A 27,986-nucleotide genomic window follows, 5' to 3' on the forward strand; every position below is an offset into this window, starting at 1 on the left:
AGAATGAGTCCCCTTTGCCCAACCCAGGAGCTGCTGCTAACCCTTTAAGAAGTGGCAGGAGGTCCGAGCTGCAAATCTCCCAAGATGCATCTAGTCTGGGCCCCAGATTTGCAGGAAACTGAATGCCACAGCTGACGAAACATTCTGTCTCTTCTGTGCTCCCACAGAACGATGGCACGCACCCCTGCACAAAAACTACCCCACTGCACACACGAAGCAGCAGGATTTAGAACACAGGAGTCCCAGACATCTTGTCGCTGCCCCACACCCAAGGGAAGGGAAAAATCTGTTCCACTCAGCAGTGAAGGCTGCAAAAACGGAAAATCTTTTTTGAAAGATGAAGCAAGCACCTGCCGGTGCCCCCCTAAATACAAGAAGAAGAAGAAGAAGAAGGAGGAGGAGGAGGAGGAGGAGGAGGAGGAGGAGGAGGCTGATCTAGCAAGAGTGTGTACAGAAATGTTTATATACCATCTGACAGGTAAGTCCACCGTTAATCCAACGAACATTGAGATACCAGAGTGCCACATTTGAACACACACGCACGGTTACAAGCTGAGCCATCACAGAATGCACAGTGTAGCAGAAGCAAATAACAGACCAAGAGAAAAAGGAGAGGCCGCCTTTTCCCACGTCCCCATCCCTTTGCAAAGGATGCCCTTTTGGGAATCCTTTCCAGAACCCCCAAATCCATGTCCCCAAAGCGTGCCAACTGCTGCGAGGCAACAGTGGCACTGGCACTGCTCACTCCCTTCTGCCCCAAGGGGCATGGCGAGCAAAGGGTCATCTAAGGCCAGACCAAGGCAGAAAAGGCAAATCCCGGATAACGAAACGGGACATCCTGCAAGTGAACGAGCAGCGCCAAGTAGAGTCACGCCGCAAACAGGAAGCGCCCGCTTGAAGAGGCTGCCGGCCGAGCTGGCGAACCACTTTTAGCAAAACGTAGGTACATTGTGCCAGTCGGAGGCACTACTCTGAGCATCACCGCTCGGGCAGGGCAGGCTTCTGGAAAGGATTTCTAGACCGAGCGGTTACAGGGGAGCAGCATGCTTTCCAACAGCGATTCCCAAATATTGTTCACTACAACCCCCAACATCCTGATGATGGGAGTTATAGTCTACAACACCCGGGAACCCTGGAGGGAACCCAAGCTTAATTCCTCGCCCCACTACAAGACGCAGCCTGCCATGTGCCTGAATAACTCAGGACTCCTGCTGTATAAGATGCGAGGGAAGAGGATGCCAGAAGTCCCCCCCCCAGACACACACACCTGTGGAAGCTCCACCACAGGGGTTACCCAGCCTAGGGTTCCCAGAGGATGCTGGACTACAAATCCAATCATCCCCAGCCATTAGTGTGGCTGGCAGAGTTCCCTCCAACAGGGATTCCCAGATGTTGTTGACTACAACTCCCATAATCCCAAAGCACAAGCCATTGCAGCTGGGGATTCTGGGGGCTGTAGTCAACAACATCTGGGAATCCCTGTTAGAGGGAACACGGGTGGCAGGGTATGATGGCAGGCTAGTGTCATCCACAGGTGGTGCCAGCACAAGACCACCTTGGTTGTGCAACCGTCCCTGTAGAACTAGGTGATCAAGTTGTGTGTGTGTGGGGGGGGAATTGGCTGTGTGGGAGGAGCACAGCTGAACCCCCAAAATAAATATGGGTTCTCAAACTTGGGTGCCCAGATGGCTGGGGATTATGGGAGCTGAGGTCCAACAGCATCTGGGCACCCAAGTTTGAGAATCTCTGAAATAAGGTTTAAATGTCCCCATTTTGCTTGGAACCTCCAAAGTAAATGTAAACAAGTCACTGAGGCCGGGGTGGGAAACCCCACACACCAACTGGGTCCAAGAACAAGCGGCCACAGGGAGGGAAAGCAAGGGGGTACATTCTTTCTTCTGAACTTTACATACACTGAAAGTTACACAGGAATTAATATATTAATAGCAAGGAAATAACCACCCAGAAGGCGCCAATATTTTCCAGCTGTAACATACGTCAGATCCGTGGGGTCAAGGGCAGGCAAGAAATCAAAATGAATAAATATCGGATTTTCAAGGGCAAACCTTGCCCAGCTTGGCGTCCACTCAAGTCTGTCTGGCAACGGCCCAGAAATTGCACAGCATTCAGCAAGGCGGCTGTAAGGCTCACGAATGGGGCATCCCCAGCCAATGAGAAGCAACTTGCATGCGCTCGGGACAGGGATCCTGCTCCTTCCCCGCCCAACCAGACGTCGCGATCACCACCACAGGTTCGGCGGCCCCTCGGCCACGCGGCTTTTGAACAAGGTGATCTCGTCCAAGTGCATCATGGGGACGTCGCGGATGACCTCCATCAAGTCCTCATGCAAGAGGGGGAAAATGACGACGTTCAGCGCAGGTCGGTCGGCCTGGAAACTAAACCAGATACAAGAGATTAGGTCCGGGAGAGAGCTGCCTAGATGTGTGGTTTACCGTAAGGGTAAAATTCCCCGCCTTTAGAGGAGTTGCTCCTTGCCTCTCTGTACGAGGCCCTGTTCTGAAGGTGCTTCCTGACTGGCCTTGCCTCCTTTCAGGGCAATGACTCAGAGACCCAGCAGGCGGCCTCCCGCAGGACTGCATCAGGGATGATGGAATGGTCCATTCACACCCAGTGCAATCCAGCAGAATGTCCCATTCCCAATGGAGGTGGACTAGGAGGCGGCAAGGCCAGAGAAGCCAAAGATATCGATGCAAGACCGGCAGCCTCCACTTGAGGGCAAGTCTGCTAACCGTGCATGGTCAGCGACGGATCCAGTCGCAGAATTACGGAAGAAGAAACCAGCCAGCCACCCCACAGCGGAGGCCGCCTGGAAAGCAGAGGCAATGCCAGAGCACTACGGGAGACCACCTCTGCTGCGCGTGGGTGATCTGGGCTCATGGCAGCCTGCGTTTCTCATGGCATAGGGGCTTGAGAATTACCAGTCTAGGATTCAAGCCTTGCAGAGGTTGGCTTCCAAGGACAGACACAAAAGGTTCTGTGCCGGCTCCGTAAAGCAGGTAAGAATGTAAGAACAGCCCTGCTGGATCAGGCCCAAGATCTATCTAGTCCAGCATCCTGTTTCACACAGTAGCCCACCAGATGCCTCTGGGGAGCCCGCAGGCAAGAGGTATGTGCATGCCCTCTCTCCTGCTGGTGCTCCCCTGCAAGTGGTAATGAGAGGCATCGTGCCTCTGAGGCTGGAGGTGCAAATGTAATGCTGCCCATTCACCCATGCAAGCCACCAACTGATGTTTGAGGCCATCTCCTAGGAATGTGTCAACAAGCCCTCTGGCCCAGAGTTCCCCAGAGGCCTGTCCTGTCCGTATTTGCTACGACATTTCGTTCTCCTGTATCCAGGCTCCTTTCCCCAGAAACCCTGGTCTTGGCTCCAACCGCACTGGCTGCCAGTTCACTTCGGGGCCCCATTCAAAGTGCTCACCTTGGCCTTAATAAGAGTCCTGCACGATTGGGGGCCGTGCCACCTCGGGGACCACCTTCTCACACATGACCGAGCCCCAGGTCTGGGACTGGTCACGGAAGCCAGCGCTCTGCCCACCATGTGCAGAGCCTGGGCTGGCAGGTACCAGAGACCCAGCCTCTTTGGGAGCCACCCCGAGCAAAGGGAGCCTCTTTCCACAGAGGTCACTTCGGCTCCTCTGCTGCCACCATCTTTAGGCGGATGGCGAAAACCATCCCATTCCAGAAGCATCTTATTCAATTGCTCAAAACAGATCTCCCCCCCGCCCCCTGCTGTTTTTGTATTTCAATTTGGAAAATTCTTGTCGTTTCAACAGAATTTATGATGACACAAACCCGATTAGGAAGACGATTACTACTACGAATATTGATATTCTACTCTTCAACCAAAGTTCTCCAAGTGGTTTACATGGGGAGGGATACAGAAATAAGATGGCTCCCTGTCCCCAAAGGGCTCATAAGCTAAAAAGAAACAAAAGGCAGATACCAGCAACAGCCACTGGAGGGATGCTGGGCTGGAGTTGGACAGGGCCAGTTGTTTCCCCCCTGCTAAACACAAGAGAATCGCCACCTTAAAAGGCGTCTCTTTGCAGGGGTCACATGAAGCTACCTTCTGCTGAGTCCATCGAGCTCAGTATTGTCTACCTAGACTGGCAGCAGCTTCTCCAAGGTTGTAGGCAGGAGTCTCTGTGTCTGTGTATCTCAGAGCCCTATCTGGAAATGCTGCCAGGGAGGAAGCTTGGAACCTTTTGTGTGCAAGCATGGTGCTCTTCCCAGAGCAGAACCCTAACCCTAACCCCAGAGGGGAATATCTTACAGTGCTCACACGCAGTCTCCCATTCAAAAGCAAGCCAGGGGAGATCCTGCTTAGCAAAGGGGGCAATGCATGCTTGTTACCCTGACTCTACCTGTTAGCCATGTTGGCGTCCTCTGAACTTGGTGGTACCTTTCCTCTTCCTTGGTATACATTCCAACTGTATACTACACTGACTGGCAGCAGTTCTCTAAGGTTCTAGGCTGAAGTTCCTCCCAGCCCCACCTGGAGAAGCTGCCAGGGACTGAACCTGGGACCTTCCTGCATGCCAAGCAGATGCTCTGCCACGGAGAGATGGCCCCATCCCCTCAGGGGAGTATCTTACAGCAAATCAAATCTTTATCGCTACGGTCATTCGACCAGCGAAACACAAAATACAAGACACCTTACAGCAGACAGGACTCACATGTGGCCACCCACCCAAATGCAAACCAGGACAGACACTGCTTAGCAGAGTGGGCCATTCACGCTCACTACGGGCAGACCAGCTCTCCGCCATTTTATGCTCACTCTTACAACCTGCGAACAGGGCACGCAGGTACAGCTGTCCACATGTTACGTCGAATGCAGGTACAGCGGTGTGCTGCCTATCGACTTCCTTCCCCTACCCTGGCTAGAAAATAAGAACAGAAAAAAGAGCCTTGCTGGATTGAGCCCAAGGCCTCTCTAGTCCAGCATCCCCACAGTCTCCCACCAGATGCCTTTGAGAAGCCCACAGACCAGAGATGAAGGCAGGCCCCTCCTTCTCCTGCTGCTGCTGCTCCCCTGCAACTGGGATTCGGAGGCATCCTTCCTCTGCACCTGGTGGGAGCTTGTAGCCATTGGGACTAGCAGCCACTGATAAGCCTGGTGGATGAACGCAACGCAGGTACAGGCATTCACACAAACACACAGACATGGGCACAGTCATCTGAACGCAAGGACCACATGAAGTCTGAAAAGGACGAAGAGGTCTAAATGGCAGTTTTATAGACTTCTGTGAGAAGCCTTGATGCCTGGCGGATAAAAAACCCGGAGTAAATAAAACAGGCAAATTAGTTCTGATCTTTCCTGCCCCCCGTTTCCTGCTGCACTGCTAGTTTTGCTTTCAAAAGGGGAAGATCAACACAAGCTGGTATCAGAGAATGCACAAGAAAAGATGGGGCTGCAGCAGCAGGGTCGTAATTGCCAGGCTAGAGAAAAGAACTGCGGCAGTTAAATCCGTACACGATACTTACTAAAAGAGAGAATATATATCTATATATCTATATTAAAGCTGGCTTAGACAGCAAGCCCTATATAATGATGGCCACGCAGGGAGGCAATAGGACACACAGCAGGAGGGTGAAAACAAGGCATGCTGGGAAAGAGGAGAGCGCTTGCACAAAGCGAGTTAAATATTTAGTATTGATCGCTGGAGGGGACAGAGTGGGTCACGTCTGTTTCGGTGTGGGAAAGAAAGCTGCGACAGGCAGAGCTTTTGGGGAGGGGGGTGAGTTGCAGGATTCCAGCACTATTCCCCCAGCCCGTGGTCTCATTGTTAACTCTGTGTTTCCCAAACGTCTGAGAGCCAACACATGTGTCTTTTGCCCCAAATTAAAGCCAGGGGTTCACGCACAATTCTTCCCCTGAAAACGTTCTGGAATGCCAAAGAGTGAGGGAAGTGACTCAGACAGAGATGCAACATGCTCCCTCCTCCAAGTGCAGGCAACGGCTGCCTCAGGAGTGACTGAACAAACCCGTCCCATGTGATAAGGAGTAAAGGCAACCTTCCCCACCCCTGCTGGAAATGAACTGGCAGGAGGAAGGGCAGGAGCAGCAACTCACAAAGAGATGTGACAGGCAAACTCTTCTGCCGGCGGAAGAAGAGGATTTCGGGAGAAGCCCTTCAGTACGTCATGGATTTCCCCCAGCAGGCTAGCAATTCTCTCAAGGCTAGTGGTTGGGGGACATCCGTTTGAACTCTTGCAAGCCTGCCAGGGAGAACCTGAGCAGACCTGTAGAGTCTAGAGCAGGCTAGAGCTTGCAGAGTCCCAGTCTGCCTTCAGCTTGCCTTATTCAACCCACAGGAAGGAAAACCGCAGCATTTGCATCTTGTTAGGCTCAGTTACTTTTGCTTGCATTGCAAATTTCAGAAACAGTCTCTTAAGCGGCTGCTCTTGCAATGTCCCAATTAGAGTAGAACTAGGGCTATGTATACTATGCATTGGGGTGGAGCGGGGAGAGGAGGAGAGAGTCTCCAAATTCTGCACCAAGAGAAGTTGAATTCTGCAACCTGCATGGATTCTGCCACTTGAGCACCGTGGCATAACTGCCTTTATTGTGCATTATATATTAACCAACTTTTGCCATTTCTCACAGCTTATTATTTTGCTGGTTGATAGGAGGGGTGTCACCTTAAGTGGTGCAGTGGAGAAATGCTTGACTAACAAGCAGAAGGTTGCTGGTTCGAATCCCCGCTATACTGGGCAGCAGTGATATAGGAAGATGCTGAAAGGCATCCTCTCATACTGCGCAGGAGGCGGCAATGGTCAACCCCTCCTACCAAAGATAACCACAGGGCTCTGTGGGCGCCAGGAGTCGAAATTGACTTGACAGCACACTTTACCTTTAATGGGAGGGGCAAACACAGGATGATCTATTGAACCAAAGACAAGCTCTGCTGGACCAGTCCAAAGATCCAGCATCCTGCTTCCCGCAGTGGCCAGCTAGATGCCTCTGGAGAGCCCACAAGTCGTGTGCGGAGGCAGCCGCTCCTCACCAACTAGTTCGATATTAAAAGGAGCTTCCTATATGTCACCCCTCAAAAGCGCAAGAGGCGAGGATGATGTAATGAACGTCACAACAGACTCCATTCCATTCTGGCCTTTCAATCCTCACACCGGGGGTGGGGGGGAGAGGTGTTTTTCCTCAAGAAGAGAAAATGAGGGGGGAGACAGGCTGCCAGATGACCCAACTGCAATTCTGTTAGGGTACTTACTCTGGAGATGCGGAGAATCCATCAGACTGAGATCTGGGAGGCAATGTGCTAACTTCAGCAAAAAACAGTCTGATGCTAACATCTGGAAAGAATCCCACTCCCCTTTCCTTGAATGAATGGCTGATCAAATTCCGCGACAATGTGTGTACGCTCCAGCTAATGCATTTAATTCAAGTACAAAAAGGAGAGGGGTCTTTTCCTCTCTCTTAAAACAAACAAAAAACCCCTATGTTCTTGGCCTTCTGGCACCCGCTCGATATTCCCGGGTTCATCTGCCAGCAAAGGCCAGGCTCCAAGCAATCAGATTCAGGGATCTGGCTGTGAGTCCACAAGGCCAGAAGCGGGCAAGTGGTCCAAATCAGGCAAGGATCCAGTTCCAAAGCAGCAACCGAGGACCAGAAGCAGGTTCATAAGCACCAGGTAGAAGTCAAGACCCACCCCAGCAATCAGGGAATTGTACCAGGGCTGAAGCTGTCCTTTGACACCAGAGAGGAGCTGCTTCAACTGAGGAGCTAGGCTCTTAGCAAATCCAGCAACGCTACAACACAGATCCCCAAATATTTAGAGTATCTACCATCCTGAGGGCCAATTTGGGCAGCCCTGATCTCGTATGAAACGCAACAGCTGCACTACAATCGTGTTCAACACCATCTCTTTAGATAGGGGAAGACACACGTCATAAGCCTGGCCTGATTTGTGCAAAAGCCTGGACTGATTTAAGGTCCCAGATGTGTTTAGCCGAATATTTAGCTAGCTGTACACAGGACTCCGATATCATATCTATTTCCAGAAGACCTGGAATGGTTTACAGTACTTAGGGATGCATAACCAGAGCACCTGTGGGTGAGAGGCAGGTACTGGAAGACTCGAGGTAACCCGCAGTTATGTCGGTTGCATAAAAACCTAGAGGGGAAGAAAAACCCAAGGGGCACCAACCAAACCAACCAAAATGCCTATCTACTTCCTTCCCCTACCCTGGTTAGAAAATAAGAACATGAAAATGAGCCTTGCTGGATTGAGCCCAAGTATCTCAATGGAGCGGAATGTTTGTGGACTCATGAAGGCAGCTAACAGACAGGTGGGCAGAGCTAATGGAACTCAATGGCAAGGGGCAAGGATAAGGGCTTGAACAAAATGAGCAGGAAGAATACCCTGCCCTTCATCTCACTTTGAAGAACACCCCCTCAGGGTAGTCCCAACCCTTCTGGCTTCCGAGGGAAAATGCCACCTAAATCTTTCACCGTGCTCAGGCAACACATAGACATCAGGGATATACAGCAACATTCTTCACACCTAACATGGAAAGACTGCAATAAGAACAGCATCTGCCATGTCATGCACAGAGTTGCCTTCAACGGGAGTCTCTCGGACAGGGAGACAAGAGAGATTAACTTAACCAGTTCCGTAGCCTTAACATATTTGCGGCTCTTACGTTTGGGATGAGGAAAGTGTGGCAAAGGCTCGGATTATATCCATGCCATCACTGCCCCTGGAAGGAGGACTTTTATCCCCTTCCCCAGCGACTGCGAGAACAGGACCCAGCAGTGCTGTTTCTCAGGATTAATTTGTACAGAATCGGAACGCTTGGTAAAGGCGCTATAAACTCATTTCAAAACGCAGAGCTGGAGGGAGCCAGGAAACCCCAGCTCAAAGGCCTGGTTCTCAGTCACTGCAGTGGCAAACCTGTGTCAGGACCGTAACACTGCACATCCGAACGTGAGGGGTGGAAATCAGGTAATGGAATGCTTTTCATATTATATATATATATATATAATATAGTATAATGGGGGAGGGAGAGAGAGAGAGAGAGAGAGAATGAGAATGTCCTTCCTTCCTTGTCACTGTGGTCATAAAGCTGTGTTCTGGTTTTAGCTCCTGCCCCCGCCAAAAGATCTCCGCCACAGAAAACGAAGCAACAAGGGGAAAGCTTCCCACTTCGCCTTTTCCTCGACACGCCAGTTTTCTTCTCTTTAACCATTATTTTCATCCAGGTCTCCCACAAGGCTCGAAAAGAACAAAGCATGCCAGAAAGGAGAAGAGAAGAGCCACCCATCAGCTTGTACAACCCAATCAACGAAGGTTTCTTCAACGGGGCAACAATCCTTAGCCAATTTCTCTCCCAGCCTATTCATGGACACAGGCGACATTAATAATAAAACTGAAATGCGCCCAGACTGGCAGGCGCAGCCTTTTTGAGCAAGGAGGGGCTTTGAACTTCCAGGGCGGCGCCCGCTAGAGTCCCACCATCTCAGCTCTCTTTGCAGGGAAAGGAGAGAATGGGGAGGAAGCAATACCGAGCGGGACAGACCAGTGGCCTGACTCGGCATATATGGCCGCTTCCTATGTTCCTAGAAAACGGGGAATTGTAGGTAGAAATGAGAAAGTCAGGGCTGTGGCAAAGGTGCAAGCATACGGACCCTCACCCGGCTGATGGTGCCACTGCGGGGAATTCTGAAGGCAAAGTGCTTCAAGATTCTCCAAGAGACAACCTTGGCCAAGGGCCAAGCATGACAGCCAGGAGGGCCGCGTCTCGGGAGTGGGCGGCCAGCGACGCAACGAGGGCGCGGGCCACAGGAGAGGAGCCAGCACCGCCCCGTCACCATCCCCAGGCCGCGCTCTGCCACAACAAGCTCAACACACACACACACACACACACACACACACACACACACGGAAGTTGTTTTCCAACATCTTCCGCAAATTAAGAAGTTATTTCAATAATTGGCCAATTAAGCTTAATTTCGACTTGGGAAACACATTACAGTGACGGCTGAGGCCTCTTGTTCTGTGCTCCCCTCCTGCATACATAGTGGTGTGTGCTGATAAGACTCGAAGGCACTGAGGCAAAGCTCCCGGCAGATGGGGAGGGTCCGTGCCAGGGCTGAGGGGGCATGCCCCACTGTGTCGCTCCAGCCACTGCCCGGCGAAATGGGCCCTCCAAAATCCCTTCCCAGAGTTCCCTCCACCACCTGCTCACCTTCAGGGCCCTTAGGGCGCTCTCCCGGCCGTCTCTCAGATGACCAAGGGTGGATTAGGGACAGGGCGGAGGGCCGGAGTGGGGCCCATTAAACTTCCAGCCAGCCTGCAGTTCTGCTTGGCCACTGCAGAGCCTTGAGCACCACTTGGGAGCAAAAAGGTGGGTCATGCAACACAGGCATGAAAACGTCAGGGATTTATAAACTTAGCACTCCATGGCCTCAGGCCAGAAGATTAGATTTAGTGGGAACAAAGTAAAATCACAGCACAAGCCACTGTCCACGAGCCTCAGCACTCCTGAAACGGTGGTCAACTTGGCTTCCTCGGAACATAGGAAGCTGCCTTATACGGAGTCAGCCAATTGGTCCAGGTAGCTCTGTATCTTCGTCACAGCAGGAGAGAGGGCCTGCCCTCAGCTCTTGCCTGTGGGCTTCTCAGGGGCATCTGGCGGGCCACTGTGAGAAACAGGATGCTGGACGAGAAGGGGGCCTGATCCAGCAGGGCTGTTCTTATGTCTACGTTGACTGGCAGTGGCTCTCCAGGGCTGCAGGCAGGGCTTTTTCCCAGCCCTACCTGGAGATGCTGCCAGGGACCAAACCTGGGACCTTCTGCATGTGAACACACACTCCACCACTGAGCTACATCCCCTAAGGGGAAGACCTTACAGCAGACAGTGCTCACATGTGGTCACTCGTCCAAATGCAACACGCACACACGCACGCACACGTGCACGCACGCACACACGAGCTTCTAACAGACTCCACGGGAGGCCCGAAATAAGACTTCCAAATCCCCCATGGGATCCGCCTCCCAATCTTTCCAAGGCAGCCCTCGCTGGCTGCAAGAGTCCAATTTCAACAAGTGCTCCATCCCGGGGGTGCGCGGGGTGGGGTGGGGAGGCGAGCCAAGGAGGCGGTCCCCCGGCTGATTACTAATTCAAACCGACAGGCTGATTCAAGGGTTCCAAGAGAGCCGGAAGCCAAAGAGACAATGAGAGCCGGAGCGAGGGCCTCCTCGGTGATTCACTCCGCCAGCCGCCGACTCATGCATTAAGCCATCCACGCGGGGAGGTGGGGACCCCGCCAGCAGACATGCTGAGGCTAGCAGAGTGGGCTCGGCCCAACAGCGGGCCCGGCACAGGCTGCGGCAGAGAAAGGCTGGAGCGGCTCAAGGGCAGGCCGGAGGGAGGAGGCGGGCCGGGTGGGGGAAGAGGGCGGGAAGGTGGAGGAGACCTTCTCCGCCTGGAAACTGCACCCAGGCCCAAGGGCTGCTCCCTCTTCTGGATGGCAGCCAGGCCAGGCGGCTCAAAGCAGGATCGGGCGGCAACGGCCGGCTCTGTGCAATCACAATGCCAGCCGGAGGGCTGCGGGAGAAGACGACAGGCAGGCCGAGGGTGGGCAAGCCACGTGGCGACCCAGTCTGCTGGTGCTGTGGAGCCAAGCCTGTGCTACGGCCGGCTATAAAGCTGTCGGATCTGCCGGAGACTCCCAGGCTTTCCACATATCGATCCACGCAGGAGAGCTGGCCTTGGAGTAGCAAGCATGAATGGCCCCCTTGCTAAGCAGGGCCCACCCTGGCTTGCATCTGAATGGGAGACTACATGCTTGAGCACCGACAGATATTCCCCTTTGGGGAGGGGGCCGCTCTGGGAAGAGCACCTGCCTGCTTGCATGCAGAAGGCTACAAGTTCATAAGAACCTAAGAACACCCCTGCTGGATCAGGCCCAAGGAGGTCCCTCTAGTCCAGCATCCCGTTTCACATAGTGGCCCACCAGATGCCACTGGAAGCCACAGGCAGGAGTTGAGGGCATGCCCTCTCTCCTGCTGTGACTCCCCTGCAACTGGTACTCAGAGGCATCCTGCCTTTGAGGCTGGAGGTGGCCTTTAGCCCTCCGGCTAGTAGCCGTTGAAAAATCTCTCCTCCATGAAGTTCTCCAAACCCCTCTGAAAGCCATCCAGGTTGTTGGCTGTCAACACATCTTGTGGCAGAGAATTCCACAAGTTGATATGCATTGTGTGAAAAAGTACTTCTGTTTGTGGGTCCTAGATTTCCTGGCATTCAATTTCATGGGATGACTTCTGGTTCTAGTGTTATGGGAAAGGGAGAAGAATTCCTCTCTATCCACTTTCTCTACACCATGCATGATTTTATAGAACTCTAGCATGTCTCCCTACAGTCGTCTTTTTTCTAAACTAAATAGCCCCAGGTGTTGTAGCCTAGACTCATAAGAAAGGTGCTCTAGGCACCTGATCATCTTGGTTGCCCTCTTCTGCACCTTTCCAGTTCTACAATGTCCTTTTTAAAGATGTGGTGACCAGAATTGTACGCAGTACTCCAGGTGCGGCCACACCATAGTTTTGCATAAGGGCATTATAATATTAGCCGTCTTATTTTCAATCCCCTTCCTAATGATCCCTAGCATGGAATTGGCCTTTTCACAGCTGCCGCACATTGAGTCGACACTTTCAACGAGCTGTCCACCACAACCCCAAGATCCCTCTCCTGGTCAGTCACCGACAGCTCAGATCCCATCAGTGTATACTTGAAGTTGGGGGGTTTCGCCCCAACTTGCAACACTTTACACTTGCCAACACTGAACCACATTTGCCATTATGTCACCCTCTCATCCAGTTTGAAGATCTCCTCACAATCTGTTTTAGATTTCACTACCCGAAAGAGTTTGGTGTCATCTACAAATTTGCCCACCTCGCTGCTTACCCCTGCTTCTAGATCATATATGAATAAATTACAAAGCACCGGCCCCAGTACAGATCCCTGGGGGACCCCAATTCCCTCCATTGTGAACACTCTCCATTTATACCTACCCTCTGTTTCCTGTCCTTCAACCAATTAGCAATCCACACATGTACTTGTCCCCTTATCCCATGACTTCTAAGTTTTCTCAGGAGTCTTTGATGTTCCCTCCCTGGCAACCTCTCCAAGATAGGGCTGAGAGAGATTCCTGCCTGCCACCTTGGAGAAGCCACTGCCAGTCTGGGTAGACAATACTGAGCTAGATGGACCAAGGGCCTGACTCAGTATATGGCAGCTTCCTAGGGTCCTATGAGAGATGAACAGCCCAGAGCGCGGCACCCAATACTAGGGGCTTACGTTACCCATGACTGACGAGGCTCCAAGAAGAGAGGCAGCAAATCCATCCCCGCCGCACCCGCCCCCAACTCAGGCTGGGAGGTTTTCGTCATGGCTGCCCCAGCTCCGCGTGCCCACAGAGCAACGTTCCCCTCGGTGGCTGCAAGTTCAGGACTGCACCCCCCGGAGCAGAAGGGCCCAGCTCAGGGCATCCCACCAGAAAGGCTGCTGAATCTGAGAAGCTCTTTCAGAGAAGACAAGCGATGATGATTAATGAGCTGGAGGGACCGGGCTGGGGCGGGGGGGAGAAGAAGAAGAAGAAGAAGAATTAAATATTTACAGCTTGACTAAATGACAATTAAAGGGAGTGCGTGAGAGGAGGGAGATAAATATTTTAAGGGTGTCACCACTGCAGAAGATGGGGGGAGAAATTGTTTAGGACAACTCAGGGAGATGGAGTCAGACTAGGGAGAGGATGCTGTTGAAAAGCAGGAAAACATTCCTTTTAGCTTGTAGGAAGTGCACAGTTTATAGACAAATACGATGCTGGGGCTTGAGCCTGCCTGGAAATGCCACATTCTGGTCTGGAAACCTGTACTCAGAATCTTGGGCGTGCAAGGATTCTCTCTGCTCAACAGAGAAGTAAATGCACTCTGCACTGGCTCAGGGGCACGAGGTTCGACGGCTGCTTTTACTTGAGCCACGAGCAGGACAGGGATCTTCCGAACAGACCAGGCTCCCTTTGTTTCCATTCAGCCAAGGAATCCTGGCTTCCTGCCTGGTTGAAATCTGCAGATTGTGGAATCTCACTTTCAGGGAGGTGGTCCAGCATACCCAACAGATCCCTGAGAAAGAGAGGAGCTTGGACAATGCCAGCAGTGTTCCCCAGTGACCCGAGACAGCGGCTCCCAACCGTTTCAGACCAGAGGCCTACGTTTCACACACACCCCGCCCCCTGCAGTTCATCTTCTTTTGGGGGCAAAGAAAAGACAGAGAAGACCATGCTGGTACCACCCACCTTGGATTAAGGGTGCCACACTCTACTTGTGGATCCCAGCCCTCGGGCTCAGCAACCAAGGCTGCTCACATACTCTGGAGGAGGCTCTTGGGACTCTAGGAAGCCGCCTTCTACGGAGTCAGGCCATTGGTCTGTCTAGCTCAGTACAGACATCCCTCGCCAACCGCGGCTTGGAGTATACGCGAATGGGAAACTGTGGCTGGCCTTGGCCAACCACAACCCAAGGATCAGCGACTGGCAAAGTTCTTTTTGTGATGGGGGTTTTCCAGCGATTTTGGGGTTTTCAGAGGTTCAATCTGCTCATTCCTCTTGGTGACTCTTGGCGATATGACAGGATTTTTTAGCATTCGGGGGTGGGGTATTCCCCCCTTGATTTTTAGATCTTTTTGTGGCTGTGGTTCCCCTAACCCCGTTTCCCATAGACTTTAATGCCTCGCCAACCGCAAGTTTGCCAGTGGCAAGGTTTTGCCAGAATGGAACCCTAGCGAAGGATGACTGCATTGTCTACCCTGACTGGCAGCAGCTCTCTGAGATTTAGGCAGGAGTCTTTCCCAGCCCTACCTGGAGATGCTGCCAGGGAGAGAACCTGGGACCTCCTGCGTGCCAAGCAGATGCTCTGCCACTGAGCTACGGACCCATCCCCCGAGGGGGAAACATCTTACGGTGCTCACTCCCATCCAAATGCAAACCAGGGTGGACTCTGCTTAGCTAAGGGGACAATCCTTGCTCACTACCATTAGACCAGCCCTCCTCGCTTATTACGCTCTGCCCAGCTCCCTGTCCTTCCCTAAAGACCCCATTACCACCCACCCTGCCTGTCAGCACCCCACGCGTCCCAATCTCCGCAGTCGCAATTACAACAGCAAACCTCGCCCAGAACAGGAGGCAGCGCCGGGCACTGGTCGCCCCCCTCTCGGCCGATGCAGAACGCAGTTCGAGTCTGAACAATGATCTGGTGGCTCAGCCCACCCGTGTGAGCAACATGTGTTGCTTATTCTGCTCACAGGAAGTGCTCGGGGTTTGCCTTTCTGGTCTGCAGAATTGTGGTGTTGGGTGTGTGTGTGCGCGCTCACACGTCTATGAGAGATTTTGCTGTAAGCTAACCTTCTTGAACATCACTCAACACATCAACTCCTACTCAGCTCTTGCTGTCTCAGCTGCTTACACACACACACACACCCACCCCTTCTCTCGATCGCAGTACGGCTGCAGCTCGACTCTCCGTGGAAACCCATTTGCTCCAGTTAGGATCCTCGCAATCCGCTTGAAAATACCGGCATCTACAGTGCAGCGCCAACGCTGCCATTTTACAGCTGCTTGTGTTAAAATATGAAGGACGCGCACCCAGGGAGCCCCCAAGGACACTTGCTAACACAAACATTTCTCTAATGCCGCCCCTCCCCTTCCCAGCACGTTCACCGGGGGGGGGGAGGGAGGGGCTCCTCCTCCTAAGCGCCTGCGCGCCGTCCAGGTGGGTTGTGCAGAAATGCTGCGGAACAAGGAGGGGGGGGTGTGTGCTTGGCTTTGCAGGACTTCTGCGGTGAAGAAATAGCGGTGTGTGTGTGTCCGTGTGTGTGTGTGTGAAAAATATGCACCCTGCAGTGTTGGGGGGGGGGACATTATGGATCCGATAACAAGAGACCACAGCGCCATCTCATGGAGATTTGGGGAAGGTCCATCAATAAAACTCCACAGGCACCCGGGGGGGGGGGGGGGAGGCGTTCCTACCCAGCTGCACATTCAGAAGCAAATTAGACATGGGAACGCCACACGCTGCTTCTCTGCTGCAAAGCAGGAGAACACGAGAGAGAGCCGGTCTTGTGACAGCAAGCAGGAACAGTCCCCTTTGCTAAGCAGGGTCTGCCCCAGTTTGCAGTGGAATGGGAGGCTACATGTGTGAGAACTGGAAGGTCTGCCCTTTGGGGGATAATCTCACCTGCTAACAGTCCCCTGCTGACTGAGCCAAGAGGCACCATTTAAAAGTGGTGATTCTCTTATACGGAGCAGGCAGAGAGCAACTGGCCCTATCCGCCCCCAGCACATCACCCCTCCAGTGACCGGTGCTGGTTGTCTTATGTTTCTTTTCTTTTTTACTATTGTGAGCCCTTGGGGACAGGAGGCCATTTTATCTGTTGATGTAAACCGCTTTACGAACTTTTGTTGAAAAGCAGTTTACAAATACGTGTCGTATTTGTATTCAGGGGATGGGGCCAGAGCTCAGTGGAAGAGCATCTGCTCTGCATGCCGGAGGTTTGTGGTTCCCTCCCTGGCAGCATCTCCAGGCACAGACTCCTGCCTGAAGCCTTGGAGAGCTGCTGCTTTTGGCCACTGGGGCTGGGGATGATGGGAGCTGGAGTCCAACAACATGCAGGGCCCCAAGGTTGAGAAGCCCTGGAGTAGACCCTTCAGCAGTATGGAAGAGAGGTGGGCTTTGGGTGATGGGAGCTATCATTAGGTCTGGGGTCCCAAGAGGGACTTGATTTACACAACACAAAAGATGGCCACCTTCATGCAGCTCTCCTGGCAGGGTTTCCAGAGGCATCTGGTGAGCTGGTGCTGGAGACAAGATGCTCAGCAAAAGAATCGGGCCTGATCCGGCAGGGATCTTTTCCTGTGCCTGTTCTCTCTCGCTCTCTCATCAATGCCATCATTCAAAAGAATGGAATGAAGGGAAGTGGAATTGAGCAGGGCCCGTGGCGAAAAGCAGCTGCAGACTGGTTGCTGGAGAATGTAAGTCGGGACAGGAAAGGGGATATGAAGGGCCGTACCACCAGTGTGACGAGAGATTGGACAGGCAAGGAACGCCAAGGCGGGAGAAGGAATTTCTAGTCCCCGTCCCCGTCGATGAATCCAATTAAGAGACAGAGGAGGGCTGTGTTCAGAAGCATCCCCTGACATCATGGGGAATTTCACCGCCCCCATCTTGGCAGGCTTCCCAAGCGCTGCTGCAGCCCGCGGCTGGGAGAAGTGGCTCTGCACAGATGCGCCTGGGAAGCCAGCTCAGACGGCCAGCTGGGCGGAAGGGAAATGTTACAAGTGGATGCGGCACTTTCCTGAAGCATCTCAAGCAGGGTTCCCTCTAAGACGGATCCCCAGATGTTATTCACTACAACTCCCAGCATGCCCAGCTGCAATGGCCTTTGGCTGGGGATTCTGGGAGTTGTAGTCAACAATATCTGGGAATCCCTGTTAGAGGGAACACTGATTCCCAAAGCCTTTGGCCCAGATTAGTTCAGTAATTGTTGCAAGCAGAGGCAAAGCAAGGCTGGAGTGGGCCCTGGGGCCAAAAAGGCCAATGAAGATGGGCCCCAGGGCTGCCCTCGGGCCTTCTGCCAAGCAGTCTCTCTAACAGGGACCCCAGAGGTTTTGACTACAACTCCCACAATCCCCGGGTAAAGGCCAATGCAGCTGGGGATGTTGGGAGTTGTAGTGAACATCAGGGAATCCCTGTTACCGGGGACACTGCTTCTGCTCGACTTAGCCCCCCCCCAGCTGTTTTTGGACTACAACTCCCATAATCCCCAGCCACAGTAACCAGTAGCCAAGGATTATGGGAGTTGTAGGCCAACATCTGCAGGAGGGCCAAGATGAGCAGCCCTGGCCTATAGCTTTGCTGCAGAAGGCCATTACTGTTCAGTTATTATACCACCTTTCATAATGGTTATTTATTCATAAGGGTTATTTATTTATTATTTCTCTGTGTAAACCACCCTGAGCCATTTTTGAAAGGGCAGTATAGAAATCAGATAGATAGATAGATAGATAGATAGATAGAGCATCTCAAGGCAATTTAAAGGTAAAGTGTGCTGTCAAGTTGATTTCGACTCCTGGCGGCCACAGAGCCCTGTGGTTTTCTTTTGGTAGGATACAGGAGGGATTGACCATTGCCATCTCCCATGCAGTATGAGATGATGCCTTTCAGCATCTTCCTATATCGCTGCTGCCCAACAGAGTACCAGCGGGGATTTGAATCGGCAACCTTTTGCTTCTTAGTCAAGCATTTCCCTGCTGCTCCACTTAAGGTAACTACAAAAGTTAAAGTACAATAAAATCCCATAAATGTTACATTTAAAACCTTAAAGCCAACCAAACATTAAACCATAAAATGCCCAGAAGCAGAAACAAACACAAGAAAGCTGAGAAACCATGGTGAAACAAAATATTCTCGCCATGCCCCTTCTCTTGCTCCTAAATAATATAACACACTCACCATGCGCGCCCCTGCCTCGGAAACCTTTAACACATATATCCCTACGACACCACCTCACATATTCATATATGCCAGCCAGCGGGCCCTCCTCGAGGCAGGGACATTTGCAGGGATATTTATTTATTGAAATAAATAAATGTATTAAGTGTATTAAAATAAATTGTGCCCCCCCCGCTTCCCCCCAACGCAATTACAGCCACACCCCCATTTACAACAGCCCTGTAAGGTCCGATGGCAGAACCAGAGTGCTAAAAGCTAAAGGGCACCAGACTGCCAAGAGTGGGCCCTTGAAGCATCTGGGTCATGGGTGGGCAAGCCTGGAGCCCTAGCTGTGGTTGAAAGGGAGCAAATTGGCCGCCCCTCCTTTCACCTGCCCAAATCACTGCCCCCCGATGAGCAGCGCAAGAGGAAAGGAGAACCTGGACACACCTTCTGCCTCCACTCACCTCCGTATCAGGGACTGCTGCAGGGTTTTGCACATGGAGAGAGACTCCCCCATAAACATGTGGCACATGATGACCTCCAGGCAAGCGGTCATGAACGACATCACAGCTTCGGGCTGCAGGGTCCCGCTCCGGGAGATGATGCAAAGGCGCTGGAGGGAAGCGCAGTGGCTCAGGGCCTGGAAGAACTGGGCGTTGGCATTGAAGTAGGGCTGCTCTAGCCTGCGGGAGGAAAGGCGGGTCAGTCCAATGGCACAAGGGCACGGCCGGCCACAAAGCAAGGCGAGGAGGGCCTTGCAGGGGTTCTGCAGCGCAGGAGAGGAAGGCAATGGTTTGGCAAAGACACATGGAAGGGAGAAGCTGGCTTTTAGTGGGCTCGGACCATTGAAAAGATCTTTGGTTGCTCTCTACAGAAATCACCAACATAATCTTGTCTTTGTGAGGAGGCTGGAAAGTTAACCAGTGACTGAATTTTAAAGCAAGGACCATTCCATACATAACATGAACTGGTAGTTTATAAACAGAAGAGGTTTGGATGGTGGTTTTCCTAAATCAGGGTTTCCCAACCTTTTTAAAACAAGTGTACCTTCTCCATACGAGAGAGAGCGAGCGCATACAGTTAAATGTTGCAGTTATGAGACAAGCTACTCCAGTTACTGGCTCAACCCAGTAAATTACTCATGAGTACTCTCACTGAAGTTAATAGGTTCATTCATTACATAAGACTGCTTATGAGTAACTTAGTCTGGATGTGAGCCAGTGACTGGAATAGCCCATCTCAGAACTGTAACATGTGTGTGTGAGAGTGAGATTGTATCCACTTACAGACAAAAAGACACACATTTCAGTGTTAACAGTCAGGAAGACTGGCAATTCCAGCCACTGGCTCACATCCACACCAAATCACCTGTCCTATTCGTCTCACTGGGGGTACTCAGGGCTAAATTTCTGAAGCCCATCATTCAGGCTGAGGGGAGGGGCACACTGAGCTTCAGCATGTAGTCAGCCAATCAGGAGCAGAAATCTTGACCTCTCCCTCCTCCCTCCCTTCTGCAGCAGACACATTGCTGGGGACGCGTTGGCTTCAAGTCAATGGTCCTCAGATGGGGAGCACACAGTGAGGGAAGCAGGAGGGCTCCAAGCACCCCCTCAATCACCCCAAGGGGTGCTACTAGCACCCGGTGTTGGGAATCCCCGTCCTAAACGAAAGCCATGGTCAAGGAATCCTCCTGTACTCTTTGAGCATTTCCTTTTGGCAAATGGGTTACACAATGGTTGGGTGCCTTCCCACCCATGGCCACATTCAGCTGCTCAACTTCGGCCCTCCAGCAGATGTTGGCCTACAATTCCCATAATCCTTGGCTATTGGCCGCTGTGACTGGGGATTATGGGAGCTGTCGTTCAAAAACAGCTGGGGAGCTGAAGTTGAGCAGGCCTGGATGTTCTTCATGGCAAGGCCTGGGAGGCAGCAGCAGTTCTCATCCACCCAAAGGGCAGCTCTCTGTTGTGTTCTTGGGCCTGCGCGAAGCTTCAGCCAAAGCCGAATGCTCTGCATAGTCCCTGGCCATATTCGGAGGGGATCTTCCCCCAGAGCAGTGCTGAGCTGTGCCTGGCACCAGCGGCCCTTCTTTAGGGAAAACGGAGCCCTCTTGAGCCCCAGTGCCATCTTGGAAGGTGCACAAGGAATGCTGGGAAAGGTAGTTCCTCCCTGGGCTTCCCTCACAAAGCTCTATGGGGAAAGGGCTGGGAAGGACTACACTTCCCATGGCTCCCTGCATGCCTTCCCAGACATTGCCGGGACCCAACAGGGCTCTCTTTCTCTTAAAGGGCCTCCTTGACATCAGGAAGAGTGCAGAACAAGGCAGAGGAGGAGTGGTAGGAAATGCTTCTCGCACTGAAGGGTGCTGACCACTTAGTTATTGGCAAACTTCACTTCATCATGTGCAGATCAGTGCTCTAAACCAGGGGTCCGCACCTGTGGCCCTCTAGATGTTGCTGGACTACAACCCCCATCATCCCCAGCTACAATTTATTGTATCTGAGCATGATGGGAGTTGTAGTTCAGCAACATCGGGAGGCCCCCAGGCTGGGAACCCCTGCTCTAAACTAAGGTCCGTTTAGTTTATTCATGTATTCCCCACTTTTCTACGCAGAAGCGTAGTTGAGGCTACTTGCGTTCAATTAGCACAGGAAGGAAAACACACAGTACATACAACCACTCGTAAAAGGTCAAAACAGCTCGCTTAAACAATATGCCCTTCTGACAGTGAGTAGTGAGGAGGCCAGACACCTCTCTCTAGGGAAGCCAATGCAAAGGAACACAGGAAGCTGCCTTAAACTGAGTCAGACCCTCGAGTCCAGCGAGCTCAGGGTTGGCAACTCTGACTGGCAGCAGTTCTCCAAGGTTGCAGGGAGCCACAGCTGAGAAGGCCCTGAAGGACACCTGCTGCCCCTCTGACATCTTGAGCTACCAAGCTAGGTTGTTCATAGGGCAACCAGAGGAGAGGCTGGGCAGCATGGCGTCTACTCAACGGCCCCACACATGACCCAGCTGGTAAACAGCCATGTGTCTGTGGCAACCAAAGCAGGAATGCCTTTGAGAAGGTTCTGTTTCTTCCTTCCCATTTCCAACCATCTAAGCGCCCCAAAAGAGAGGTTTCTGTATGCAGGCAAGGCCAGCAGCTTTGATGGCCATATATACAACTCAGTACCACGTCTAAGATACCAAATCTCCGGTTTCCACTTGCTCAGCTGCAATCCGCTCAAGCACCAGGGATGTAGCTTGGGATTAATTTTTAAAATGCCTGTACTTTTTTTTTAATTATAAGATATTCCCCTTAGAGGATGGGGCCACTCTGGGAAGAGCATCTAGGTTCCAAGTGCTCTCCTTGGCAGCATCTCCAAGAGAGGGCTGAGAGAGATTGCTGCCTGCCACCTTGGAGAAGCCGCTGCCAGTCTGGGTAGACAGTACTGAGTGAGATGGACCCGTGGTCTGACTCGGTATATGGCAGCTTTCTATGTTAATTGTTTAATTTGTGTGCTTTTTGAAGTTTTAATCTTACCTACACCACCACGAGCCACTTGCCTGGCAGTATCCAAATATGCTACGTTAATCAACGTGATGTGGGGGGCAGCAGTTCTTTGGGACTGCATGCCTCACGCATAGGAGGCTTCCCACTTGCTGCACAAGCACTTTTCGCTGGTGACCATGTGCCACACGAGGACACAAGCAGCAAGAGGACATGCTTCACAATCAAAGCAATGATCTGGCAGGCAACCGTTTCCAGAACACACCTCTGTTATTCCCAACAAAGGGCGAGAGACTGAAAAACAAACATTTTGCAATGCACCATCCAAACCACCAGGGGGCACTGTGGGTTTGTCATGAACAGATAATTGCAGGTTTGTTTGTTTGGGGAGGGGGGGAGGAAGCTTCATTCTAGATCAGGCATCCCCAAACTGCGGCCCTCCAGATGTTGCTGAACTACAATTCCCATCACCCCCAGCTACAATGTATTGTGGCTGGGATGACGGGAATTGTAGTTCAGCAACATCTAGAGGGCCGCAGTTTGGGGATGCCTGTTCTAGATGAACCACAGACAGTAATCATGCAGAGAGAGTCAGAGGCTGAAGACACTGCTGACCTCCTTGAAGGGGATTTGAGCTCTCTCTCTGCGGTTGTTTTTCATTGCAATTAAAAGCATTATGAATGCTTCCTATAATGTAATGTTTTTCACTGCTGTTCTGGGGATGGGGCCGTAAGCTCAGGGAAAGAGCATCTGCTTGGCATGCAGAAGGTCCCAGGTCCAACCCCTGGCAGCATCTCCAGGTAGGGCTGGGAGAGACTCCTGCCTGCAATCTGAGAGAGCTGCTGCCAGTCAGTGTAGACAATACTGAGCTAGCTTGACCAACGGTCTGACTCGGTATAAGGCAGGAAAGAGACCCAGAGCGTTCTCCCTGCCACCAAGGGACCCGAAAGCAAGGACCCGGGACTAGTAAATAGGTCAGCCCACCCTCTGCCCAAAGGTGATGGAAAAGCCAAGGGTGGCACCCTCACCTGAGATCCTGCAAACATTTGCAGTGCTTCAGCATGTCCATCAGGGCCGGCATGTACATCACTTTGCCCATCATGCCCAGGTTGGCCAGCGAGAGAGTCCGCAGGTGTTGGCACTGGACCCCGACGCTGACGAGCCCGGAGCCTGTCAAGAGGTTGGGCAGCTGGGCCAGCGTGAGGCTCTGCAGAAAGGCCAGCTGGCCGATGGCGGCCACTTCCGCGTCCCCTACGTGCTGGGCCCGGCTACAGGGAGGAAGCGAGTTCCGAATGGCCGGCTCGTTCCTGGGCATGGCAGAGGAAAAGCTGGAGCCAATGAGCTCCAGTCTCTCCAGATAGGGCAGGCTTCCCAGGAGTCTCCAGAACACAGAGGCCGGCGGCTGGGGGTGTCCCTGCTCTAGGCAGTTCCTCGGGTACTTCTGCACCCCGATCCGGACTTTCTTGCCAAAACCTTGGGAGGCCGCGTTCGCCACGGGCTGCACAGAGGGTCGGTCCGCGGTCACGGCAGGAACGTCGGTGATGGAGCAGACGGGCAGAGCCAGAGACAGGAGGCGGGTCAGGCGGGCTAGGAGCTGGCAGAGGTGCTTGCCCAAGCCCTCGGAGCTGTGATGGTGGGCGGCCGAAAGGTTCAAGTGCCGGAGGTTGCAGCAGGAGGCCACGAGGGTTTCTGCGATGCCGCTGTCAATATCATCCTCGGCCTTCCGCAGTAAGGAGTCCGGGGACAGGCAGTGCACGCAGCCGCTCAGGTTCAAGCCGATTAAGCTGCGGAGGTCCTTGCCGCCGTTCAGGACCCTCTGGACCAGCTGGCCGCCCGAGAGGCTGCAGCGGCTGAAGCTGAAGTAGAAAGGGTTGCTGAACCGCAGGTGCTGGAGGAGGCTGGAGCCGTTCATCCAGGAGCGAGGCAGCTGCAAGGCATCCAGCGTCACGTTCCGGGCCATGGAGTCCAACAGGTTTTTGACCGCACAGCTCTGCGCAAAGCCGCCGGGGGCGGAGATGAGGAAGGCGTGAAGCTTCTCCGGTGTCCGGTCACTCAGGACCGCCAAGTACAGCCTCACCACCTCCTGGTTGACGGGGCCGGGAGCCAGCCGAGCGTAGAAGACCCGGAGATTCTGGTAGTGGGGCACGTTGCTCTCGCCCACCATCAGCTGGCCAGAGATGATCAAACCCTCCCGCGAGCGGTCGAGGATCTCGAAGTACAGGAGCAGCTTCTCCAGGCTGGTGCAGCAGGGGACCACGCCGTAGGAGGGGGTGTAGAGGGTCTGCTGGAGCTCCAGCACGCGGCTCAGGGTGGCTTTGCACTCGCTGCTCAGGTGGGAGGCATCGAAGCCCGGGCTTACGTCAATGGCCAGCGAGCGGAGGTGCTGCAAGGCGGACAGCATCTTGGAGAGGCGGAGGGAGGTGAGGTGGCAGCCGGACAGGTTGAGTCTCACCAGGTTCTTGCAGCAGATCACTTGGTCAATGGTGCTGCCAGGCAGCCAGTAGCAGCCGGCCATGTCCAGCTCGTGGATTTCTTTTCCAATCGCCCTCATGAGTTGCTTCACTTTGTCTTTGTCCACCTGTGTGGGAACAAACCCCAGCAAAAAAAAAAAAAAGAGAGAGCTTCAGCAAAAGAGCCTAAATTATAAATAGAAGAGCTAGGTTGGTCTCTGGGAGAGAACACGTTACTCCTTTGCTGATGGAGCTACACTGGCTGCCAATAGGTTTCCGGGCAAAATACAAAGTGTTGGTTATAATTTACAAAGCCCTAAATGGCTTAGGCCGTGGGTATTTAAGAGAGCGTCTTCTTCATTACAAGCCCCACTGCCCATTGAGGTCATCTGAGGAGGTCCATCTCCAGTTACGCCAACTTGTTTGGTGGCTACACAGAGACAGGCCTTCTCGGTCGCTGCCCCGAGATTGTGAAATGTGCTCCCTGCTGAGATACGATCCTCCCCATCTCTGGCAATTTTCAAAAAAACACCTGAAAACCCATCTTTTCACCCAAGCTTTCTCAGCTTCCTAAATTTTTTAGGTTTTAATCTCTGGTTTATTTTTAAATTGTTAAATTGTTTTAAGTTTTTGTATATGTTTTTAACTGGTTTTATGCTATTGTTAACTGCCAAGAGATGAAAGTTTGGGGCAGTGTACAAATTTGATTAATAAATAAACACCGTGTTTTGAAATGGAGTGTTTCCTTACCTGTGAATTCTCCTTATTCGCCCAACGGGGGTCCTAGAGATGGACCGGGGAGCACCCCAGGCAGGGTAGTGTTCCCTGTTAAGAGGGACTCCCAGATGGCAACAACAACCATCACCCTCAGCGACGATAGCTTTGGCTGGGGATAAAGGGAGGTTTTGACAACAACATCTGGGAATCCCTGCTCTGGGGAACATTGCTCCAGAGTACTAGACAACGGAAGGGTGGTAAGTAGGGAGAATGAAACCATGGGGTGGAACCACCTCTTGAAGAGATGGGGCAGTAGCTCAGGGGCAGAGCATCTGCTTTGCATGCAGAAGGTCCCAGGTTCAATCCCTGGCAGCATCTCCAGGTAGGATAGGGAAAGACTCTTCCCCAAGATCCTGGAGAAACGCTGCCAGCCAGTGTAAACAGTACTGAACTAGAGGGCCCAAAGGTCTGGCTCAGTACAAGGCACCTTCTTATGTTACCTATGTCATCTCTATCCTTGTCATGCAATTCTCCTGAGCGTTTTCCCCACCTGATAGTCCTTGTGCAGGATGACCGTATGGGTGAGGCTTTTGTCAAGGCTGAGTGCAGAAAGTTTCCTGCAGACTTTCCGGACGTTGAGGACAAGATCTGAGACCGGAGCATATCTCAGTATGTGCAAGAGGATTTCATCAGAGAACTCCATTAAGTTCATGCTGTTGCTCTCCTCCCTGTTTTCGTCGCTGGTCACATCCTGAAAGGAAAGAGAGAATATAAATACGACAAATGTTTATATACCGCTTTTCGACAAAAGTTCCCAAAGTGGTTTATATAGACATTAAATAAATAAAACAGCTCCCTGTCCCAAGGGTTCACAATCTAAAAAAGAAACACAAGATAAGACACCAGCAACAGCCACTGGAGGGATGCTGTGTTGGGGATGGATAGGGCCAGTTGCTCTCACCACTTTTAAAAGGTGCCTCTTTGCTCAGTTAGCAGGGGACCGACAAGCCTTGTTAGTCGAGAACAAGGCTCAGAAGGTGGAGAGGTGAGTAGCCGGAAAACAGAAAAGAACAGACATAAAGCAATACAGCTCATGAAAAAGTGTCTGGTTTTTTGTTTTTTTTAAATGACTATATGCATCCATCTGCCTATCAATCAAGATTAAGCTGAGTGGATCAATGACGTGGCTGCCTCAGTTCATCAGGAGCAGCCATGGATTTGTGGCAGAGAGCATGCTTTACATGCAGAAGGTTCCAGGTTCAAATCTCCACATGCCCTGGTAGGGTTGGGAAAAGCATGGGACGGAGGAAACTATCAAACACCAGAGTTTGACCACAGGTCCATCTAGCTCAATGCTGTCTAACATCAGGCCTACACAACTTAGCCCCCCCCCCCAGCTGTTCTTGAACTACAACTCCCATAATCCCCAGCCACACTGGCCAATAGCCAGGGACTATGGGAATTGTAAGCCAACATCTGCAGGCAGGCCGAAGTTGAGCAGCTCTGGTCTACACTGACTGGCAGCTGCTCTCCGAAGTTCCAGGCAGGAGGCTTTCCCAGTCCTACCCGGAGAGGCTACCGACTGGCAACAGTTCTTCAGGATTAGAGACAGGAATCATTCCCTGCCCTGCTTGGAGATGTCAGGGACTGAAGCTGGGATCTTCTGCTGGGTGGAGCTGCTGCCAGTCAGGGCAGGCAACGCTGAACTGAATGGACCAATGGCTTCACGCTATTACCAGGCCACTTTCCAGGCCTGAGCAGCAGCTCAGCGGTAAGAAATCACCTGCTCTGCATGCAGCAAACGCCAAGTGCAATCCAGGCAGGGCTGGAAAGGCCCCTATAAGAAAGACCTGCTGCTGCCGCCAAGTCAGAGCCGCAAGACACAGAAAGAGCCACTGCCGCCAGTCAGAACTGGCAAGACTGAGATGGAGGAGCGTCTGCTGCGCCACCAGTCAGAGCCAGCAAGACTGAGATAGAGCTGCAGCTGCTGCTGCCAGTCAGAGCAGGCAAGACCGAGACGGGTGGGCCAGCGGCTCGAGTAAAGAGAAAGCCGATTCGGGCATCCCTCCGGCCTCAAGGCAAAGCAGGATCCTGGGGGCGTTGCCATGGACACGCGAGGAGGGTGCCCTGACAGGGAGAGCCGGCGCGGTCGCCATGGGAACCAGGGGCGCGTCTTTACCTCTCCCGAGGCGGCCATGGCGAGCGGGCCGGGGGGGGGGGGGCTCAGGAGGAGCCGCCTCTGCAGCAGACGCGCTTCCAGGGCCCTCAGCAGCAGCGAGGCTCTCCAGCTGCTCACACAGCTTGCTCCCTCCCTCCCTCCACCACCACTGCCGGCTCAGGAGCGGCGCAGCGCTTCCGGCGCGCTCTTGACCTCACTTCCTTAGACCCTAGAGGTAGGAAAAGGCAAGCGTCTCCACGCCAGTCTGCGGATGGCCAACTTCAGGGCTCCACTTGGCGACTCTTCTCCCGCTGTTACTGGAAGACAATTCCCATCATCACCAGCCATACGGTTGGCACTCTCAGCTGCAGAGCTCCAGGTCAACCACCCTCGAGCTGTTATTGGACTACAACCCCCATCACCCCCTGCCATGGGGTTGGCTCTCTCAGCCACGGAGCTCTAACCACCCTCGAGCTGTTCTGGACTACAACTCCCATCATCCCCATCCATGCAGTTGGCTCCCGCCGCTGCAGAGCTCCAGGATGGCCACCCCTGAGCTGTTACTGGACTACAACTCCTATCATCACCAGCCATGCGGTTGGTGCTCTCAGCTGCAGAGCCCCAGGATGACCCCCCCTGAGCTA

The 27,986-nt window shown here is 52.8% G+C and overlaps 1 protein-coding gene across 2 annotated transcripts; it reads right to left on the reverse strand.

Annotated features, from left to right (window-relative positions):
* Positions 1-436: 436 nt before the first annotated feature.
* On the reverse strand, positions 437-27,542 carry FBXL18 (F-box and leucine rich repeat protein 18). Of its 2 annotated transcripts, none has more exons than XM_053276939.1 (5): positions 27,364-27,542; positions 25,735-25,935; positions 23,046-24,595; positions 18,992-19,210; positions 437-2,396 (listed from the first exon to the last, which is right to left on the reverse strand). In XM_053276939.1, the coding sequence occupies exons 1-5, from the start codon at positions 27,379-27,381 to the stop codon at positions 2,240-2,242; spliced, it is 2,145 nt and encodes a 714-aa protein (XP_053132914.1). In that variant the 5' UTR covers positions 27,382-27,542; the 3' UTR covers positions 437-2,239. The 2 variants fall into 2 exon arrangements, with proteins under 2 accessions (XP_053132914.1, XP_053132915.1); XM_053276940.1 differs by lacking the exon at positions 27,364-27,542 and adding an exon at positions 26,968-27,311.
* Between the last annotated feature and the right edge of the window lie 444 nt (positions 27,543-27,986).

Source organism: Hemicordylus capensis, chromosome 13 (genome assembly GCF_027244095.1).
Source record: "Hemicordylus capensis ecotype Gifberg chromosome 13, rHemCap1.1.pri, whole genome shotgun sequence".
NCBI lineage: Eukaryota > Metazoa > Chordata > Lepidosauria > Squamata > Cordylidae > Hemicordylus > Hemicordylus capensis.